General features: G+C 46.1%; 1 protein-coding gene across 1 annotated transcript in view; it reads left to right on the top strand.

The window, feature by feature from the left end:
* Nucleotides 1-7309: 7309 nt before the first annotated feature.
* Nucleotides 7310-12238, top strand: part of NSMF (NMDA receptor synaptonuclear signaling and neuronal migration factor) — a 74380-nt gene continuing 69451 nt past the window's right edge. The window contains exon 1 of the mRNA XM_065418597.1: nucleotides 7310-7416. Coding sequence (XP_065274669.1) covers nucleotides 7310-7416 — 107 coding nt within the window. The remainder of the gene's footprint in view (nucleotides 7417-12238) is intronic.

The raw sequence follows: 12238 nt of genomic DNA, 5'->3' as shown, positions 1-12238 counted from the left end.
TGAGCTATCCCTCCCCCCCGAGAGCTATGCCCTTCTAGTCCAGGAGTTTGGGTCCACAATGGCTCTGCCCCTCCCATGCTGCTAAATGGGAAGGGGCTCCTCGCCAGATACCAATTAGATGGCCGGCGGGGGGGAGGGGGAGTGTCCAATGATGGAGAACCACTTAGTCTGATCTCCTGCAGATCACAGGCCTTAGAATTTCACCAAGTGCTTCCTACAGCTGAGAGAACTAATCTTCCCTGCTAGGTAAGTGCCACTATTGAGCCCAATAATCTGTGGTTTGAACTAGAGAACAGCAGAAAAATCATCAGAGGCCCAGCACACCACTGTTATTTGTATTATCTGTGTGCCATGTACTTTACAGATTGGCAGGAATAGTGGGAGGCATTCTGCTATGTGCTACGGCAGCGTACAGGGGCTTTAAATGCCCCTTTGCCAGCCAGGCAAGAATTCCCCTGGCACAAGCCTTATGCAGGACAGCGGCAGGCTGCCCTGTGCAGGGCCCTCAGTTTGGGAGGGCGTGGGGCTGGGCACAGGTGCTGGAACTAGGGGTGCTGCTGCACCCCCTGGCTTGAAGTGGTTTCCATCACATACAGGGTTTACAGTTTGGTTCAATGGCTCTGAGCACCCCCACTATACAAATTGTTCCAGTGCCCCTGGGGCTGGGAGCGGGAGGAGGCAGAGCTGGGGACTAGCCGAAAGCAGGCAAGGGAGTGATGGGGGTGGAAGCGGTAAAATAGAGCAGCTCCTGACTGCGCTGTGCTATACTGATGGTTGCTTTGGACCACGAAGCACCCTAGAATAGAAGAGTCAAGACTGGTTTAAAGCCACTTGTTCCCTCCCTGGGCTGCGCCTTTCTGTACTGAACCTCCTGGAGGCACAGCACAGCATCTCTGCCAAGGTGCCTGCCCTGGAGAATTGGATCTAAATAGACAGCCTACATATGAAGGGAGAGGGCAGCAATGAAAACCAGAGTGATGGAAAGGAGATGTGCAGGATTGCCAACTCTTCCCATTTTATTTCAAGTCTTGAGATGTTTGGAGTTTTCTTAAAGCCCACCTCCTGGAAGATGGTGATTGTGACAGCTTTTAGTTTTCAGCTTTTAGTTTAAAAAAGAATAAGTTTCTAGCCCTCATGATTGCAGAGAAGTGCTGGAAAAGATGACCTGAATTTAACCTAATAGCTCAGTAAATAACCCCAAAGTTATTACTTTTAAAAAATCGAATGATTTTTCACCAATCTCATGATTTTCTGTGGCCTGACTCATAATTTCTGACCATTTGGGGCTGGCAATGGTGGAAACTGTGCTTCACTCAGCCTTTAACTAGTTGGATGTTTTAAAGTTTTAAAATATTTTTATAGACTGTTGCCTAGAAAATACAACCATACTTTGATTTTGTAAAGCAGGAACCCTCTGGGGCACAATTCTGTACAATGAGGGTGAGGTGTTGAGTTTTGTAAATAAGAACCGGAATGGCGCTCCACATCCCTGTGTGCAGGAAGGAGTATGATGCTTTGGTATTATGTTGGGTTTTGTTTGCTTTTTTAACAGTGATGCCATGCTTCTGAATCATTTTTGGATGTTCCAGTGTGTGACTGGTAGGAAACAGGCCAGAGTGGTTCAGGCCTGCAGTTCTGTTGATTTTGGTGTTTGTTTATCAGCGTTTTAAAGGAAGCAAAATATTAAAACACAGAGATAAATAACAGGCAGGTGGTTTTGCTTAAAAATTATTTTTAAATATCTTAAATAGCCTCAAAATTGTCCAGTGAAGGATCACTCGACCCTTCCTTTAAAAATCCTCAAAGGTTCTTTTCTAATCTCTTGCTTTGCTTGGCTGTATGTGTATTTCTATAATCTGCATCTGTGTTTGTCTGCATAACCTGAAGAAAGACTGACTACTCCTGCTCAGCTTCACCATAGCTATGCTATGCCTCAGCTATCGATTTGTTTCCAACAAAGAGAGGGAAATGGTCCATGTCTGGGAATCTAATCTCAACACAGATTGTTGAGTGTATACAGTGTTTTAAAACCTGTCATCAGGTAGTTAAACACAGAGAAAGGGAATAATAAATAATATCTAAAAGGAAAAAAAGAGGTTTGTGATGCTGCATAGACCCCCTAAATATCACAAGAGAAAGACCCACATAAAGAGCAAAGGCAAAGCAGAGCAATAATCGGGAGGAGCAGGAGTGGCTAGCTAGTGGCACTGATTTGCTCCAAATGTAACTCCATATGCAGCCCTCCATGGGGGTGGCCAGCATGGAACAAAGTGCTAAGGTGAAAGCTCTACTCCTGAGGGAATTCTGCGCCACTGCGCAATGCAGAATTTTGCAGAAATTACCGTTGTGATGCAGAATTTCCTTTCCCCCACAGAAATGGGCTGCAGTGCTGCTAGCTGCCACTGAACCCGACAGAGCACAGTTTGCACATAGAAGATACTGCTGGGGGGGAGGGGAGAGCGGGAGCTAGAGGGTTCCTGGCAGCTGCAGTTCCCAGCATGCCCTGAGGGAAGGAGAGGGTGGCATGCACGAAACTCCATGCAAGGCTGGGACCCAGCATGAGGCTGTTTCTTCCTCTGGATCCCTTGGCTCTGGGGGAAGGGGGTGCGGCTATCTGGGCCAGGGGGCTCCCACAGCTGGGATCTGGAAGGGAGGGAGTGTGGGTATCTGGGCAAGTGGGGGACCCATGGCTAGGCTCTGGGGGGGAGGAGGAAGGGTATCTGGGTCAGGGGGGTCCCATGGGTGGGCTCTAGGGAGGAAGGGGTTGCGGGTATCTGGGCCAGGGGGGGCCATGGCTGGGCTTGGGGAGTGGGGGGAAGGAGGGAGTGCAGGTATTTGGACTGAGGGCCCCTGCGGCTGGGCTCTGGAGGGGAGAGGGTTGGGGTGTATTGGCTGGGATGGGCCCCATGGCTGGGCTCTGAGGGAGAGGGGTTGTGGGTATCTGGCCACCCGGCTGGGCTCTGTGGGGGAAGAAGGCAGAGAAACAGGACTGGGTTGTCATAGGGTTGTTTTTAACTCTCTACTCTTGGGGGAATTTTTGTGTGTGTCTGTATTGTTACAGACATACTTGCTGATAGGTATTTTGAAATAAATTACCAAAATAATTGAAACTGGCATGATTATGTAGTGTTGTTTTGACAAATAAAATTTGCAGAATTTTGCAAAATTTTAAAATATTGTGTGCAGAATTTTAATATTTTTGGCACAGAATGCCCCCACAAGTAAATCTCACCAGGGGCCTGATCAGAGAGACACAAATGTCACACAGATGGGCTGAAACGTTGCCAAAAGCTTAACTAAAACAGTGACACTTAATGGCTAGCAAATTGGCTACAATTGGTTTTGTGGGTGCCCAGCATGTTGTCAAATCAAGCCCATTTTTGTCTGTTAGATGGAGATAACAAAATTTACCCATGCATCACAGCTTGAGGGTGTGAGAATTAATGATAGATATTAATGTTTGTAAAGAGCCTTCAGAAATGTAGATGATATAAAGATTCATAGAATTTAAGGCCAGAAGGAACTTTTCTGATCATTTAATCTGACCTGCCGGAGGCCATGGGATTTCACCCAGAAATTCCTGCAATGGAGGGAAATATTCTTCCCTAGTATGTAAGTGACTACTACTGAACTAGCTCATAGAAATATGCTGCAGAAGGGCATAATATCTATTTATTTACATCACCAAGACTTGAAGCCATTACTGCCTGTAGGTAAATTCATGTGCAGAAGCTGATATTTTTCTGAAAATTCATGAAATACAGCCTGGGGTAAAGGGCTGCCTTTTCCTTCAAGTGAAATAAATGTTTTCATTGGCAATAATTATTGATTTTGTAGAGAAATTTTGCAGTTTTTGCAACAAAATGGCCATTTTACAGGAGAAAAATGCTGAAGTGGTTTCCCACCATTGAGCCTGATGTTCCTCACACTTACAGTGGAGTAAAGAGAGAGCAACTCCATTAACACCAGCAGAGTTTCACCAGTGTAAAACCAGTGGGAGTGAATGGAGAATCAGATTAGTTGCATGGAGAAACTGCCATTAATTTGTATGAAGAATTTCAGGCAGGAATGGAAAATGATTTGCCTTTTAGTGGCCAGATAAACAGGTGATGTTTTTAACTAGTGATCATGTATTCTTTTCTTTATTATTGTGTCATAATAATGCAAATTACAGAAAAATGTGCATACCCCAAGGAGTTTATCTTGTAGGTGCGTGAGGGGTGTGGACTGGGGAACACAGAGAGCAGGAGGTCCTGGGTTAGCAGTTTGGATGGCAATTAGAATCTCTCTGCATTGATTTCACATTGTTAGGGTTTGAGTGTGTCTCTCTCTGCCCCTAACACAACTAGGGTGACCAGATGTCCCAATTTTTATAGGGGCAGTCCCGATATTTGGAGCTTTTTCTTATATAGGCACCCATTACCCCCCAACTCCTGTCCCGATTTTTCACACTTGCTGTCTGGTCACCCTAAACACAACAACGAGTTCAAACCCACTGGGGCAGATTCTGTCCCCAGCTGAGACCCCTTTATGCTACTGTGGGGCCAGAAGAGCTCCCTGACATAGGCATCCCTACGCTGTCTCCAGGGCCGGCTTTAGCAAGTGCGGGGCCCAATTCCTGGGGCTTGTACTCACTGGGCGGCGCTCCCAGTCTTCGGCGGCACTTCGGATTGCCGGCCAGGGGAGGGGGGCCGCGGGGCTTGCTGCGCTCTGGCTGGGGGAGCGGGGCTGGGGTCGTGGAGCTGCCGCGCTCCGGCTGGAGCTCCAGCCAGGACAGTGGGGCCACGGGCTTGCCGCGCTCCGGCCAGCGCTCCGGCTGGGGGAGCAGGGCTTGCAGCGCTCCGGCTAGGGGAGCGGGGCCGGGGCTCTGGCTGGGGTTGTTGGGCTGCCGTGCTCCGGCCGGGGTCACGGGCTGGGGAGTGGGGCCGTGGGGCTTGCCACGCTCTGGCCGGGGCCGCGGGGCCGCCGCGCTCTGGCTGGGGCCGCGGGGCCGCCGTGCTCCGGCCGGAGCTCCAGCCAGGAGAGCGGGGCCGCAGGGCTTGCCGCGCTCCAGCCAGCGCTCTGGCTAGGGGAGCTGGGCTGCTGAAGACCCCGGAGCGGAGCGCCGGCAGGGTGAGTAAAAAAAATTTAAAAGGCACCTAAGGCGCGGGGCCCTCTTAGGCACGGGGCCCGATTCCAGGGAATCGGGCGAATCGGCCTAAAGCCGGCTGTCTCACATACACAGGACCCTGAGTGTGTGGCAGTATAAAGGAGTGCTGGGGGAGTGGCTGAGGTGGCATGGAACAGCCAAAGAGTGGCTGTGAGGAAGCCACCATTAGCTCAGCCCCTTGTCCAGGAAAGCCCCACACACTTCCTGTTGAGATGCTGGGAGCCCTTAGCTGTCACTGAACATAACTGGAGTTGAGAGCACTCAATGCTTTGCAAGGCCAGCCCTTGGGGTATGTCTACACTGCAAAAAAGAAAAAAAAAGTTAACTTGAGTTAAAATAGTAATGAAGACACAAAACTCCATTTTTAAATTTGGGTTAGCAGCCCAGGTCACAGCCTAAACCTAACCCCAGTTAAGAACACACCTTTGCAAGTGCACTTCACTTCATTGGAAGTGGTGGTGTGACTGTAGTGCAGGCACACGTATCTGTGCTAGCATGGGTCACAACAGTAGTGTAGATAAACGTGGTAGCATGGGCTTCAGCACAGGCTAGCAATGAGAGTACAACCGGCTGGAGGCCCTGCCTACATACTCCGGTTGCTAGCCTGGGCTGAAGCCCAGGCCACCACATCTCCAGTACTATTGTTGCCTGTGTTAGCTAGATCAGTGCTTCTCAAAGTGGTGGTCCGCGGACTGGTGCCGGTCCGCGAGCCATCAGCTGCCGGTCTGCGGCGAGTTTCCTCATAAGAGCGTCAAATAGGATAATAATATGGCACCGGTCCCTGGCACACTGGGGAAAAAAATTGCCGGTCCCCCACATCAGATAGCTTGTGAAGCACTGAGCTAGATCACATCATCCCTTGCAGAGCATTAGGAGTAAGGTGGTTGGAGGCTGGCATGGGGTAGGTGCAGCTTGCTACTATGGAAGTCACAGGGCTAAGGCGAATTCCCCAGTGGGACTGAGTAGGTGCAGCTGTGGAAAGGGGCAGCAGTATAGGTTAGAATATTAATGGTATTTCAGTGGGCTTGTTTGTGAAAATACCTTGTGCTCAGGCTGTAGCTCCCTCACCTCCTTCTCCTCAAGGCTTCTAGCCTAGCAGCTGGTTCTCAGGACTGAGTGTTGATTTGGATGGCCCACTCTGATTGGGAATTGCAGGTTGGGAAAAGGCTGGCTAGGGAGACCTGTCCCCAGGCAGCAGCCAGACCCTCTACTCTGCTGTGCTGTAAAGGCTACTTTGAGTTGGGGATGACTTTAGCATGGCTTTAAAAGGGGGATTGTTTGCAAATAAGGAATGAATGTAACACCCCGACCTGTGAACGGAAGCGCTCGCTGGGCACAGCTCTTACCAGTTTCAAAAGCCCTGCACACAGAGATAAACACAAGGCAAGAGCTGGGGGCAGATTTCACAGCTGGCCCCTGGCTTTCTAATGGGCTGACTGAAACCCCCTGCTCCAGCCACCCAGAGCCAAGTCCCAGCCATCTCCCCCTCCCCCCACGTGAGCAGCCTTTAAGAGTTCTGGCTCAGGAGGACCTGCCCCAGCCCTGTCCCGAGGCACCTGGGCCCGGGTCAGGGTGCACACAGCTGATGCACGCGCTGTGAAGTGACACAAGCGAGGGCTGAGGTTGCTGGAGCAGGTGCATTCTGCCTGCGCTGCCCCTAGCCGGCGGCCTCGGTTTCGTTGAGTCGCATCCTTTTCTCCTTGAGCTGGTTTTGCAGCGTTCACTTCTCGCTGCTGAGCGCCCCTTTCCCTGGAGACGAGCCCCCTTCTCCCCTCCTTCACATGCCTTCCATGATGTCAGCACGGGGGGGAGGGGAAGGGAGGGAGCTTCCTTAAACCTCCCATTACCCAGCCTCCTGCAGCCATCCATGAGAAGGCAGCAAACGGGGAAACAGGCAGCGGCTTTGCTGAAGCGTTTTACTAGCAAGAGCCGGGTCTATTGTGCGTCTCCTTCAGCCTGCCAGGAGATGAATGGCAGGAGGCAATACAGATCCTGTGCCATGGCAGGGCTTGGCCCCTTGAATGCCAAGCTGGGATCCTGAGTACACATGGCTCAGCGACAGGAGGAATAAAGCAGCAGATCGGGGCATACTGCAGGACTTCTTGCCGTCTCTTTGTTATCGCTATTTCCCCTCAGCGTTATGGGCAGAGGTTTTGTGCAATGAATGTTGCCTCCAAAGCTTTTCTCCGAGCGAATATGGGCACAGCTGTATCCAAAAGGAAGACTCTGAGGAATGATGCTATGTCTTCTGTAGCAGCGAAAGTTAGGTGAGTGATCACTTCTGTCTAGACAAGTTTATAGCAAGGGTGGGATAAAAATAACTACCCAAGAAGATTCTGGCAATGCTGGGAAGAAAACAATGCCTTGCTAAACGAAATGCCAACACAATTCAATGTGATGCCTGGGGTGTGCAGTCTAACTGGGCTAACTGCATTACACATGTCAGCATAGAAGAAATCTGGGCATTTGCAGAGGGCAGTGTGTGTGTGTGTGTGTGTGAGAGAGGGGGCATAATGAGACTCAGTATTGCAGGTGTTTGCATTTGTCTCTTCTCTTTCTTTCCGGTGAAATTCACCAGGCGAGTAGTGCTCGAACATGCAAACATTTTAGATGCCTCATTGTTTTTCCAGACAAGGTAATATCTCTGCAAAGCAAACTAAACTGACAAGACAATCAGGCTGGTTTGTGTGGGTGGGGAGAGATAAGATGCTGGTTTCCTTGCTCCCTTTAACTTAGGCTGACCTGCTTATTTATTTTTAGCTTTATTCTGGCTTTCCAGTGGGTTTAAATAGCAAATGACATGAGGTGTAAGGAACCATCTGACTAGCGGGAGGCCTGTCAAAACAATCACTCATGGGAATAACACAAACAAATCTCAAGTAATTAATGGCATTGATTTGCAATCAGGAAATCACAATTATATATGTAAAGTTCATATACCAATGACATAACTTTTTGTGTTCCTCAGAAACACCCTGTGGGGCAAAATCTCACTGTCCCTTTGGTTACTGTATGTGTGAGTGAGCACCTCAAGGACTAATAAACAGTGCAGTTCATGCTGCATTTATTATGGGTGTATTAAGCTAATAGAAATAATCTCTCTCTCTCTCTCTCTCTCAACAGTCCTTCTGTAGGGAATGTAACTAATGGCTACTTAGAGTAGGAACATTTTTCAGTAGAAACTACATTGTACCTCTGCATTCTAGAAATGCTGACATACACAGTACCTATAGCTGTATGGCTAATATTTGAAAAATGTCTAATATATGATAAATATTTGCTTATCCTGTGCAAAACAGAAAGTTCACTCCTAAATGTCTGACATGCTAGCACATACGATCATACCATGCAATTCTCTCAAGTGTCGTATAACTGTTTTCAAATGAACAACCTTCAAAGATCAGAGGGGTAGCCCTGTTAGTCTGAATCTGTAAAAAGCAACAGAGGGTCCTGTGGCACCTTTAAGACTAACAGAAGTATTGGGAGCATAAGCTTTTGTGGGTAAGAACCTCACTTCTTCAGATGCAAGTAATGGATCTTGCATCTGAAGAAGTGAGGTTCTTACCCACGAAAGCTTATGCTCCCAATACTTCTGTTAGTCTTAAAGGTGCCACAGGACCCTCTGTTGCTTTTTACAACCTTCAAAGAGTTAATTCATCTGTGAAGGTTCTACCCAGGGCATATTCCCCAGTTCTGCTAGCATCATCAATTGATATTGCTCATTATGCCCTCTGCCAAATGCCAGCCCCACTGAGGCAGGGGTTTAATGTTTTAATGAGCTAGTCATCAGAGTGGATCCTTTCAATCCTTGTAAATGGCAAATACTTTGAGTTTGCCTGGTTTGGTTTGCATCTGCATGTCTGACCACACAGCTGGTGGTAGCTTTCTCAGTGAGGTGATCTCCTGTAATAAAAAAGCCATCCTGTGAAAAGCCAAACCTACCAAATACCCCATTTATTGGAATGTCTCAGGCCATTACTTTTACCCTTTGAAAGGTTTTCTTTTCTTAGTACTTATTCCATGCTATAGAATTTGGGTGTATATTGCCCATCCCTGTTACCTTTTAATATGGTAAGACTGATGAGGAAAGATTAATAAAACTGGGAATTTTCAGCTTGGAAAAGAGACGACTAAGAGGGATACAATAGAGGTCTATAAAATCATGACTGGTGTGGAGAAAGTAAATAAGGAAATATTATTTACTCCTCATAACACAAGAACTAGGAGTTGCCAAATGAAATGAATAGGCAGCATATTTAAAACAAACAAAAGGAAGTATTTCTTCACACAATGCACAGTCAACCTGTGGAACTCCTTGCCAGAGGATGTTGTGCAGGCCAAGATGGGGTTCAAAAAAGACTAGATAAGTTCATGGAGGATAGGTTCATCAATGACTATTAACCAGGATGGACAGGGAGAGCCTCTGTTTGCCAGAAGCTGGGAATGGGCGACAGGGGATGGATCTTTTGATGATTACCTGTTCTGTTCATCCCCTCTGAAGCATCTGGCCCTGGCCACTGTCAGAAGACAGGATACTTTGGTTTGACCCAGTGTGGCCGTTCTTATGGCTCCTGGGAGATCCTGAAAAACTTCTCTGTTCCTTGATGGGACTTGGGAGTTGTTGTTTTTTAAATAGATGAGCTTCACATCTTAAACTGACTGTGGAATATTGGCCATGAAGATGGCAGAGAGTTGGCTCCATCCCTGCTGTGTGGCAAACACAGCTGCAGCCCTCTAGAGATATTTTCCTTTTGCTTCTTAGTGGCTGCTGGGCTGATATTATGTGGACAATCATAGAGGGAATAGGTCCATTAGTAGCACTGGCTGCTTCCCCAGTCTTAGCCATTCACTGCTAAGCAGATTGGAGGAAGTGAACTTTTCATATGAACCCAGGGGGAGGCTCTTTTTGCTAGAAAAAATTATAGCCGAGTTCTCTGTAGAGCCCAGTCGATGCTGCGCTGACAAATAGACTTAAAGCAACTTGTCACTCTGAAGCTCTAAGGCACAACATTAAATCCCAATGATGGTAATAGTGGGGTAAGAAGAGAGGAAGTGATGTAGTTAGAAATGGACAGTGCAGAAGGCAATATAGTTCAGATTATTTTTAGGGCTGTCAAGCAATTAAAAAAAGTTAATTGCGATTAATCGCACTGTTAATAATAGAATACCATTTATTTAAATATTTTGGATGTTTTCTACATTTTCAAATAGATTGATTTCAATTACAACACAGAATAAAAAGTGTACAGTTCTCACTTTATATTTTTGATTACAAATATTTGCACTGTAAAAAACAAAAGAAATAGTATTTTTCAGTTCACCTCATACAAGTACTGTAGGGCAATCTCTTTATCATGAAAGTTGAACTTACAAATGTAGAATTATGTACAAAAAATAACTGCATTCAAATGTAAAACTTTAGAGCCTACAAGTCCACCCAGTCCTACTTCTTGTTCAGCCAATTCCTCAGACAAACAAGTTTGGTTACAATTTGCAGGAGATAATGCTGCCTGCTTCTTGTTTACAATGTCACCTGAAAGTGAGAACAGGTGTTTGCATGGCACTTTTGTAGCTGGCGTCGCAAGATATTTACGTGCCAGATGTGCTAAAGATTCATATGTCCCTTCAGGCTTCAACCACCATTCCAGAGGACATGCGTCCTTGCTGATGACAGGTTCTGCTCGATAACAATCCAAAGCAGAGCGGACTGACGCATGTTCATTTTCATCATCTGAATCAGATGCCACCAGTAAAAGGTTGATTTTCTTTGTTGGTGGTTCAGGTTCTGTAGTTTCCGCATCCGAGTGTTGCTCTTTTAAAACTTCCGAAAGCATGCTCCATCCCTTGTCACTCTCAGATTTTTGGAAGGCTTTTCAGATTCTTAAACCTTAGGTCGAATGCTGTAGCTATCTTTAGAAATCTCACATTGGTACCTTCTTTGCATTTTGTCAAATCTGCTGTGAAAGTGTTCTTAAAATGAACAATATGTGCTGGGTCATCATTCGAGACTGCTATAACATGAAATATATGGCACAATGCAGGTAAAACAGAACAGGAGACATACAATTCTCCAAGTCGTTCAGTCACAAATTTAATAAATGCATTATGTTTTTTAATGAGCATCATCAGCATGGAAGCATTTCCTCTGGAATGGTGGTCGAAGCATGAAGGGGCATACGGATGTTTAGCATATCTGGCATGTAAATACCTTGCAACGCCGGCTACAAAAGTGCCATGTGAACTCCGGTTCTCACTTTCAGGTGACATTGTAAATAAGAAGCAGGCAGTGGTATCTCCCATAAATGTAAACAAACTTGTTTGTCTTAGCGATTGACAGAACAAGAAGTAGGACTGAGTGGACTTGTAGGCTCTAAAGTTTTACATTGTTTTGTTTTTGAGTGCAGTTATTGGGAGAAAAAAAATCTATTTGAAAGTTACACTTTCTCGATAAATAGATTGCACTACAGGACTTGTATGAGGTGAACTAAAATACTATTTCTTTATAATTTTTACAGTGCAAATATTTGTAATAAAAATAATAATATAAAGTGAGCACTGTACACTTTGTATTCTGTGTTGTAAAAGAAATCAGTATATTTGAAAATGTAGAAAAACATCCAAAATATTTAATACATTTCAATTGGTATTCTATTGTTTAACAATGCGATTAATCGCAATTAATTTTTTTAGTTAATCGCGTGAGTTAACTGTGATTAATCGACAGCCCTAAGTATTTTAGTTTATAAAGAAATCTGTCCATCAAAGCTTTCAATGCAGCTTCTGGAATGTCTGCCCACAACATGAGGCTAAAATGCACAGTGAATACTTTTAAAATATACATATTCTATAAAGAAGATGAAATTCTCTTCAGCATATGACAGCCCTGTGAGTTTAGCAAGAGGACAGAAGCTGGAGTGTAGATGTTTTAATGTGAAAAATACAACTTTGGTCCAATGGGATTAGAAAGAAATTCTATTGTGGTCCAGAAGAATTCAGATGATGGCATGGATTTTTCACAGATGGCTAATGCTGGGTGTATGGGAATCATTTTGAGGTGCTACTGTTTGTGACTTCATATCTGGAGGAGAT

Source organism: Emys orbicularis, chromosome 18 (genome assembly GCF_028017835.1).
Source record: "Emys orbicularis isolate rEmyOrb1 chromosome 18, rEmyOrb1.hap1, whole genome shotgun sequence".
In the NCBI taxonomy this organism is placed as follows: domain Eukaryota; kingdom Metazoa; phylum Chordata; order Testudines; family Emydidae; genus Emys; species Emys orbicularis.
The sequence above is the reverse complement of the archived record's forward strand: the minus strand, read 5'-3'. Positions and strand labels throughout refer to the sequence as shown.